At 37.9% G+C, this 10,909-nt stretch overlaps 1 protein-coding gene across 1 annotated transcript; it reads left to right on the forward strand.

The window, feature by feature from the left end:
- Positions 1 to 645: 645 nt before the first annotated feature.
- On the forward strand, positions 646 to 1,620 carry LOC138786456 (olfactory receptor 11L1-like). Its single transcript, XM_069963444.1, has one exon. The coding sequence runs from the start codon at positions 646 to 648 to the stop codon at positions 1,618 to 1,620; it is 975 nt and encodes a 324-aa protein (XP_069819545.1).
- The last annotated feature ends 9,289 nt before the right edge of the window (positions 1,621 to 10,909 follow it).

Genomic DNA, 10,909 nt, shown 5'->3' on the forward strand with positions numbered 1-10,909 from the left:
TAATTTCATCTGTGCTAAAAAAAAAAACAATGCGTTTCACGCTGTGGCGCTTAATGATGGTTACATGTAAGAATGCGAGACTATTATTAGTTAAGTTTGGACCTAAAATCATCGGGCGCTTGCCGTGCATGGCTATGTGTAATAGCAATGCACGGCCTATGGCTGACGATTGCCCAAACACCTGACACCTTATATCTCCTGTGCTCCGCAGCTTCCTGGTCCCGGCGACAGCAGCGTCCGAGTGGCCTGTCAGCTGACAGGCCACTCAGACGCTGCTGCCGCTGAGATCAGGAAGCTGCGGAGCATAGAAGAGAAGACCAAGAGCGAGGAGATGTAAGGTGTCAGGTTTTTGAACAAGTACAGCATGGACATATCTAACAATGTCCATGCAGCCCTTACTTCCCGATTATCAGGCCGTCTATTAGGTCCAGTAAACGAGCACGAATCTAGCTGATCAGCGCTCGTTTACTAAAATGATCGAGCCGTAGTCGGCCCGTGTAATAGGACCCTAAAAAGAAATGTCAACCAATCCACTACAACGGACAAGTCACCCCTAACAATTAGAGGGAGTGTTTAGTTATTCTTTTACCTTGTTTTCGTGCAGGTACTTACATATGGATACTGCATTCTTGTTACCATTGCAACATGCAATTTGCCAATCAAACTGGTGGAAATGATTTTACCCTTCAAGGCCTGTTAAACTCCGCAGACACCAGCGTTCCTCTTTTTTTCGCCTTTCTTTGTATCTTCCTAGTGACAATCAGCGGAAATGTCATCATTCTGACGGTGGTGACAATGGACAGGTCTCTTCAAACGCCCATGTACTTCTTCCTCTCCAATCTGTCATTCTTAGAAATATGGTATACCATGACCATAGTCCCGAAACTTCTAGCCAACCTTATAATAAAGAGTAATAATATCTCGTTTTCCGGATGCATGGCTCAACTTTTTTTCTTTGTTACATTTGGAGCCACGGAGTGTTATTTGCTCTTAGTCATGGCTTATGATCGGTACCTGGCCATCTGTAAGCCGCTTTATTATTCTAGCCTGATGGACACCAGTACGTGTCTACAACTAGTTGCAGGCTCCTGGGTAACTGGCGTTCTTACCGGATTGATCCCCGTCCTCTTTATCTCCCATTTAAACTTCTGTGCCTCTCGCCATGTCAACCACTTCTATTGTGACATCCCGCCATTGCTGGAGCTGTCCTGCAGTAACATCTATCTGACAGAAATCTCCATTTTTATCTTGTCTCTCGTTGTGTTGTTTTCCTGTTTATTGCTTACTTTGGTTTCCTACGTCTTTATCGTCAACTCCATATTACAAATTAAGTCGAACAGCAGCCGAAACAGGACATTTTCTACGTGTGGAGCCCATCTTACCGTTGTACTGATCTACTATGGTACCATGATATTTATGTATGTCCGCCCTCACTCCAGCTATTCCTCAGACCTGAAGAAGTTTATTTCAGTTTTTTACACCGTCGTGACTCCGGGACTCAATCCTATCATCTATAGTCTGAGAAACAAAGAGGTTAAAATGTCTGTTAAGAAGATTGCCCACAGAGTTTTACCGTCAGGGTTTAAGAAAACACAGAAGAATGTAAAAAGCATTTTTTAGAACAGATAAATGCAATGTGAATTGTATCTAAATTGACATGTTCTTCCATTGTATCTACAGTTTACAATTTTCTTACAAACTCACAAAAATCTATCAAATTGGGAAATTAAAGGGGAAATGTTCTCAAATCAACTGGTGTCAAATTACTTCTATTTCAGTACAAAGCAGTGCTTCTGCTCTGAACAGTTCCTGACATGGACAGAGGTGGCAGCAAAGAACACTGTGTCAGACAGGAAAGAATACACCACTTCCTGCAGGACATAAAGCAGCTAATAAGTACTGCAAGAATTGAGATGTTAAAATAGAAGTGATTACAAATCTATATAACTTACTGACAGTTGATTTTAAAAGAATTTTTTTCAGTAGTACCCTTTAACATTGACATTTGTGTCATTTTTATTCATGTAGCTTTCTAAATTGTACATTGAAGCTAGGTTCACACACAGTAAAAAAATAAGGTAATAATTTTAAGGAAAAATAAAACAATGTGTGAACAGGTGGGAAAAAACATTCATTATTTGGATGGTCGTAATCAATTACCACCGTTATTCTAAACAGTGTGTGCACCGCCGCCCTATTACCCATTGACTTCAATAGAGCACATTATTACATAAAAAATATGGCCATATTTTTACCTCACAATTATGACCATATTTTACCTTTATTTTACGTTGTGTGAACATAGTCTTAATTAAACATTGGAATGAAATATTTACTTACTCTTTTTTGTATTTTCTAAGTAATTACACAAGTTTGTTCTGCCATGGTTGCAATTGTTACTCACAGTATTGCCCAATGAATCTTGTACCTGTCTTGGAAGGAAATTTTGGCCCTATTTTACCTTCAGATATATTAAAAAAAAATTGACATGTCATAGAGAAATTTTTGATCGTTCCGGGTCTGAGTGTTTAGACCGGTACCAATCGGGAGAACAAGTGGGGAGAGGACCCCACTGCAGTACATCCTATCCTCATTCTGAGATTAAAAAAAAAGAGCCGGGCTCCATAGACTGGAGCATCAGGTCAGTCAAATCTGACGTCCCAGATCTCCCTATTCTTGTCTCCATGAGCTGGTCTATAAAGCATCTCATCTGCTGACCTGACATAAAGAGTGCATATCCTCAGAGTTCCTGTCTCGGCCAGAGATGTCAGCAGAGAGCACTGGTCAGGCTGAAAATAAAACAACATTTCCTGTGGGACATACAGCAGCTAATAAGTATGGGAAGACTTGATATTTTTTAATAGAAGTAAATTACAAATCTATATAACTTTCTGATATCAGTTTACTAGAAAGAAAAAGATTTTCGCTGGACAATTCCTTTAACAACCAAACTTATTTTTCAAAATCTGACCTGACATTTTACACGGTTATTGCTTGTGATGCTAAAGAAAATTATCTTTTTTTTATATATTAAACTTACGCTATTTAGCATGTGGTAAAAATAACACAATAATGTCAATAACTACCACTTTGGCACAATAGAAACTATCTTCCTGAAAAAATACAAAAACCACGTCGCCACGTTGCAAGATCCATAGCGTTCTTATCTTTCCTTTGACAGAGCGGGTTTTAGCCTCATTTTTTGCAGGAAGATGTATAGTTTTTATTGATACTAAGTTTTAAACATATAGGACTTTTTAATCTCTTTTATGGGGTTTTTTCTGAGGCGGATTGACAAAAAATACAGCAATTTTGATGCTGCTTTTTTTTGTTTTTTTTTGCTTGTTTGTTTTTTTTACAGCGTGCACCATGCTGTATAAATAATGGTATAGTTTTATGGCTTGGGTCATTATATATGAGGTGATACCAAACATATATATATATATATATATATATATATATATATATATATATTTTTTATTTATTTTTTTTTTTTTTTCTAAATATTCCATGTAACAGGTTATTCTGTATGGGGAATACAATATTATTTTATTATTTGGGGGAAGGGGAAAATTTATTTTATTATGTTTCACTTCAGTTCAATTTAGTTCCGTTTTTTTGCTTTTACACTAGTGTTCATTAACCAGTGATCTTCTGATCATTGTAACAATACACTGCACTACCACAGTAGGCCTTACAGGCAATCTACACAGCCATGCCTTCAAAAGGCCCCTGGGATTTCCATGGAGACTAACAAAAGATAGGACCTCGCCATGGGACTTCCAATCATTAAGTATTACCCTTAAACCATCAGAACCCAAAACAGTGATTTAAAAATCGGCATGTAAAAGGTTAAACTACCCATAGCAGAGGATTCTCCAGGTAATTACATCAGGAGATCAGGTGTCAAACTTACCTCTGATCTCCTGTGATGCCAGTGCAGGTGCGCAGCAGATCCTTATTCTGATCTAGCCATAAAAAGCCAACGGTATCTGAATAAGGCCCATTAGTGACCACCATAGAAAGCAGTCATTAGGGTGTTAAAAAGTCTGTCGTTTCAGCAAACTTTACAAAGATCAGTAGTATAAACAAATATAACTTTGTAAAATATCTTATCAGACAAAAATGCTTCCTTTTTCTGTTATCAAGAATCTTCCCTATGAAACCTTCCTGCTAAACTGTAATCCACTCTGCCAGTCAGCTTTGCAACTAATTTTTTTTTATACAGGTTACGACTTGTAATCTGAACCCAGGAGGGGAAAGTAGTGGTAATAGGTGATTTCTACTATTCAGATATAGATTGGGGGTCACGGTTCAGCTAAAACTAAAAAGGGGAGATAATTTCTTAACCTCCTGCAGGATAATTTTCTGGGCCAGTCTGTGGAGGAGCCAACAAAAAGTGATGCAATGTTAGATCTGGTTATTTCTAACAACGCTGAGCTGGTTGGGGATGTCACTGTCCATGAACACCTGGGTAACAGTGACTACAATATAGTGACATTTGACTTGAAATTTAGACGTGTTGGGAGGGCAAAAACATTTAATTTTAAAAGGGCCAATTTTTCTGGGTTAAGGGACCAGGGACTGGAAGCATCTGCTGTCAAATAAGAATATAGATAATAAATGGAAAATCTTCAAATCCACATTATATAACTGTACTACCAAGTTTTTTCCCTATGGGTAACAAATATAAACGATTTAAATTAAATCCCACAACCGAGACTTATAACCGAGGTTAAAAGGGCTATAAATTACCAAAAAAAAGGGCATTCCAAAAATACAAATCAGAGGGGTCAGCTGTAGCCTTTATAAATTACAAAAAGCTTAATAAAATATGTAAAAATTTAATAAAAGCAGCAAAAAATCACAATGACAATGAAAGCCAGGTGGCCATACATAGCAAAAGAAACCCCCCAAAATTCTTCAAATATATTAATGCAAAAAAAAAACAAAGTCAAAGCATGTAGGACCCCTAAATAATGTTGACAGAGAGGTAATTACTGAGGATCAAGAGAAAGTTGAGTTAATGAATAGGTTCTTCAGCTCTGTATATACAAAAGAAGAGGTTGAAGCTGACACAGCTATGAGTAAGGCCTTGTGGCCGAAACATGTCAGCTACTGCTGTTAAATCTGTTTTTATGTGAAGACTTCAATAAAATTTTCGTGGTTGATATCCTGGTTTGCTGGCTTTCTATAACACTTGGCAAATGAGGTTCAATGTGGATAAATGTAAAGTTATGCACCTGGGTACTAATAACCCACATGCATCATATGTCCTGGGGGGAGTTACCCTGGGAGAGTCGCTAATGGAGAAGGATCTGGGTGTACTTGTAGATAATAGAGGCCAGCAGGATATTGTCATGCATTAAAACAGGCCCGGACTCTCGGGACAGGGATATAATATTACCGCTTTATAAAGCTTTGGTGCGGCCTCATCTGGAGTATGCTGTTCAGTTCTGGAACCCGATTCATAAAAAGGATGTTCTAGAGCTGGAGAGGTTACAAAGATGGCAACAAAACTAATAAGGGGAATGGAACATCTTAGGTATTAGGATAGATTAAGGGAGTAAAATTTGTTTAGTCTTGAGTAGTTTAACCGCTAGACAACCCAGGGCGTACCCAGGGCTCTAAACCGCCACGATCCCGGGTGCTTTATGCAGCCCGGGACCACAGAAATTAACGGGCACTGATCCCGTTAATTTCCTGATCGTAATGGCCCTGATCCCGACTCGGCATTCTATTGTTTCAGCTGTAGCAATAGAATGCCGATCTCATTGATCTATGCAGTCTAACTATACTGCATAGATCTCTATGATAGATCAGTGTGGCTATAGTAGAATCCCCCAGGGGGGGCTTCTAGTATAAGTGTAAAAAAAAAAAAAAATGTTTTGTTATTAATAAAAAAAAAAACCTCCCCATGTAAAAGTTTGAATCACCCCCCTTTTCCCATTTTATAAATAAAAATAAATAAATAAACATGTTTTATGCGTCGTCGCCCCAAACTATTAATTTATTTCCTTCCTGATCTCGAACAGTAAACGGCGTAAGTGCAAAACAATTCCATAGTGCAAAATTGTGCATTTTTGGTCGCATCAAATCCAGAAAAATTGTAATAAAAAGCGATAAAGGTACCGATAGTAATAACACATCATGGCGCAAAAAATGACACCCTACACAGCCCCATAGACCAAAGCATAACAGCGCTATAAGCCTGGGAATGTGTTTTTAAGGAACATATATTTGTTAACAATGGTTTGAATTTTTTAAAAGCCATCAAATTAAATAAAAGTTATACAAGTTACATATCTTTGTAATCGTACTGACTTGAGGAAAATATATAACAAGAGAGTTTTACCCCTGGGCGAACGGCGTAAAAACAAAACCCCCCCAAATAATTTTTTTTTTTTTTTCAATTTCACCACATATTTATTTTTTTCTGGTTTTGCAGTGTACTTTATGCAAAAATTCTGCCTGTCATTGCAAAGCACAATTAGTGGTACAAAAAATAAGGGCTCCTGTGGGTTTGTAGGTGAAAAAAATGCAAGTGCTATGGCCTTTTAAGCACAAGGAGGAAAAAGCGGAAAGGCAAAAAATTTAATTGCCCGGTCCTCTAAGGGTTAAGGGGAAATATAATTAATTTATGTAAATGTATACATGGCCCCTTTAAGAAATATGGGGAAAAGATATTCCAGGTAAAGCCCTCCCAAAAGACAAGGGGGCGCTGCCTCCAGCAAGCCTTTATTACCGTGAGAACAGTGAATCTGTGGAATAGTCTACTCAAGGTTCTGGTCACAGCAAAAACAATGGAGTGCTTCACTACAGGGAGAGACAATGTCTTAGACCAAAAATAACATAAATGCATATGTATAGAATGTACCCATCATCCATCCCCCTTCCTTCCCTCCATCCCTTTGCTGTATATCCCCCTTCCCTCCCTCCATCCCCTCCCTGTATATCCCCCATCCCTGCATCCATCCCCTCCTTGGTTGAACTTGATGGGCATGTGTCTTTTTTCAACCGTACTAATTATGCAACTATTGTATACAGTAGAAGAAAACAATGGGCTTAGTTCATGAAAATACAAATAATTTTTATTATATATAGTAGGTACCAATACATAAAAAAGCTTTTTCAATATTAAATGAAGTTAAAAAGTATGACCACAGTAAAAACAAATATAAAACTGGTGTCTGCAATAAAGTATGTTACCCACAGCGATTTCCCTGAGGAAGCGTGCAATAGCGAAACATACGTAGGAACGGCTTGTGCGGTGTCTGACAATATGGGTAGGTGAAATAAGCTCTAAATGTTATAATGGCCATTTGGTTTTGGTTGCCTATGTGTTTAATGAAACTGAGGCAGTATTAGGGCAGTACGAGATTATATGCACCTTGTATATACAGTATATTCCCATATAGAAAAATTGCTGTGGGTAACATACTTTATTGCATATACCAGTTTTATATTTGTTTTTACTGTGGTCATACTTTTTAACTTCATTTAATATTGAAAAAGCTTTTTTTATGTATTGGTACCTACTATATATAATAAAAATTATTTGTATTTTCATGAACTAAGCCCATTGTTTTCTTCTACTGTATACAATTTTATTTTGGGTAGTTTCAAACGATAGAGTGACATCTGGTGGTGTAGGCTGGTACTACAACCCATATTTTAAGATCATTTTTCACATCTATCACAAACCAGTGTATGTAATTATGCAACTATGTAACCAGCAGATGGTTAGATAAATGATAATACAAAACTGTATGTCTCTAAAAGGCTGGAATTCAAGTTACCAGTAAGTTGTACCAGTAGGTTGTGGGGTACAGTACAGTACAGTACCTGTTCTTCCTTTGTCACACAAGGCGTCCCCGCACCTGCAAACAACTATTGAGCCAAACCTCAGGTACTCCATAACCATTAACAAATTCCAAACACTACTAAAAATGACCGTTAAGTATACAGAAAACTAGTCAATTAGCAGTTGGTTACGAAGCAGACTAGGGCATGTGTTACTCGCTTTCCAGATGTAGGTGAGGTGCAGATGTGATTTACAGGATAGGCAGTGGCCGTTGGTTGAACACCATCCAAGCAGGCCTGTGAGGATCAGTGATCGTAAAGTATTCAGGTATTGCCTACAGGAGTGTCCTCTGGGAAGAGATCAGTCGTAGACGAGCTTCAGTGGCATAAGATAGCTACAAGTCTATGGAGGGGGGAGTGCAATGATAGAGAAAGACAACTTGCAGAACAGAAATCTGCTGGAAATTATCATGTACGAGATTAATAATGAACAGATATAGTAGTACTAGATATAAGTTTGTCTGACCATGTTGGTGTGTTTTCCTCCTCTCGAGACCTTAGAAGCAGTGATAAGACTAGCTGGAACACATCACACATCCCTGGTGTTTTAAAAATCTTAAAAAACTTTGGCTCATTTTCTGGTTTCAAAATTAATATTACTAAAAGCCAATTTGTATCCTTAATACCACACTTGGCTCCCCATATTTACCCTGAAGGTATGGGTATAGCAAAACATCACATTTTATATTTAGGAATTAAGATTGGACATACCTCTTCTTCTATCTACTTATTAAATTATATTTCAAATCTTCCAAAAAATGGAACAAGAACTTGATAGATGGAAAAAATTGCCCCTTTCAATCTTAGGCCGTATTCATCTTATTAAGATGATGTCATTTGCTAAACTATTGTATCCCTTACAAATGATCCCCTTACTACTAAAACATAAGGATATTTCCCGACTCAGATCAGCCTTTACCAAATTTATTTGGAGGTCAAAACGACCAAGAATAGCATATGATACTCTTAGCCTCCCCAAACATAAAGGTGGTGCTCAATTACCTAATATCAGATTCTATAATTTGGCCTCCATTTTCAGACACATCAGAGACTGGATTAACGCTACTTCTTTCTTTTAAATATTCCTTGGAGTCTGCTCTTTCTTCTCCTTGGAGTTTGGCCTCACTTCTTCACTTCCCTATTTCAGAACTACCCTCACATTTAAAACACAATGTTATTATCACTGATACCGTCGCCACATGGAAAGCTTTAAGAAAATTGTATAAACTCCCATTTAGTCTTTCTAAGTTTTTCCCATTATGGGACAATCCCCTCTTTCTACATGGTAACATCAATCCTGACTATATGGTATGGAAACAAAAACAAATCACTCACTTAAGTAACTTATAAGGGAGAGTTGTTATCTTGGGAGAAATTTAGAGACATGTATGATATCCCTCCCCATCACCAGGTTTTAGTTGAACAACTGTGTTCTTTTGCTATTAATAGAGTTAAATCTTGTGGGCGGCAGAAAAAACGAATGATTTTGATTTTCTATGCTCCAATTCTTCTCGCACCTTATCTCTTTCACAAATATACCGTTGGATATGTGTTGATTCCTTACACAAATCTCCTCCCCCTTTTCTCCGGAAATGGTCTGAAGAAATATAAGCAGATAATTTTAAACAAAAATTGCTAAATAGCATCCGATATGTTACTGCAGCCGCTCCCAGTGGGAAATTGAGGGAAATCCACTTCCGGCTACTCCATAAGGCAATTTACGCTTTTAACTTTTCTTACTCCACCATGTCAGATTATTTCTTGACATATTGTCGAAAATGTAAAGAACCTAGCGCAGATTTATTACACTGTGTTTGGTGTTAACTCTACTCAGTTATGTTTTTCATGTTGTGGTGGCCGGGGATGGAGATCCCTCTGAAAAACCTATAGCCTCAAAATGTATTCATCTTACTCTGTTATTGGCCTTAAAAGGCTTACTAAACCACTGGATCTCTGACACACTTCCCACTATTTCTGAGTTAACAACCTCGCTTAAAGAAACTCTTCATTGGGAAATGCTGGATGCAATCCGCAACAAAGATGTTTCCACAAAAAATTTCATTTAAAAATGGAAATTTTTTCTCATAAAGGTTATGTCGCAGGAGGAGAGGGAAGCTGTTATGAAACACTTTTGTAATACTGTTTGGTATCAGACGGCGGAGGCAAGGGGCACCCTAGGAGTACTCAGAGTTCCTTAATTATATTAAAGATAGAGATTCTTTATCTATATTTCTTTCTATCCTGTAGAGCATTCATTTTTGTTCTTAAGATTCTATTGTTCTTTATAGCAAAATTTTTTCAAACTTACTATATTGTATCCTATTTATGTCTTCAAAAATAAAAAAAAAATCAGGACACCTTTATATCTTCAAAAGTTCTCTTATTTTTACTTTTTCTTATGCAATATAAAAATTATTTTCCTATTTATATCTTCCTTTGATATGTAACTGTATTGTTATTGATAAAATTTGAAAAATCCAATAAAAATATTTGGAAAAAAAAGACTAGCTGGAACTGTTCCGTCTCCCAGTGTCATAGGAAAGATCCATAGAAAGAATGAGCTTTGCCACTACTGTGGATCTGCTAATCATCATATCGAGAAATTTTCCAAAAGTCAGCTGGCAGAAAATTTTACTCCTATATGGTGACATGGGAAGGTCATTTAGCCAAACAGGTATTTCCCACTATATCCAAAGAATTCTGTTGCCAGTTCTACCTAAGGGTGGGTTCATACTGAGGAATTCTCACGGATAATGTCCGCGGAATTCCGCAGTATGTCCGCGCGCACGGCTGCACGCCTTTCCGCCGGCTCCATAGACACCATTCTGTGGGCCGGCGTATTCCATGTCACTTCTTTTTTATTCCATGTCACTTGTTTCGGCGGATAGCGGAATACGCTGGCCCATAGAATGGTGTCTATAGAGCCGGCGGAAAGGCACGCGTCCGTGCGCGCGGACAGCCGACGGAGTTCCACTGAGTTTATCCGCGAGAATTCCGTAGTGTGAACCCACCCTAACTTTGGGAATATGTCTGTTTCTGGACCTGT

This window comes from Dendropsophus ebraccatus, chromosome 3, assembly GCF_027789765.1.
Source record: "Dendropsophus ebraccatus isolate aDenEbr1 chromosome 3, aDenEbr1.pat, whole genome shotgun sequence".
Classification (NCBI taxonomy): Eukaryota; Metazoa; Chordata; class Amphibia; order Anura; family Hylidae; genus Dendropsophus; species Dendropsophus ebraccatus.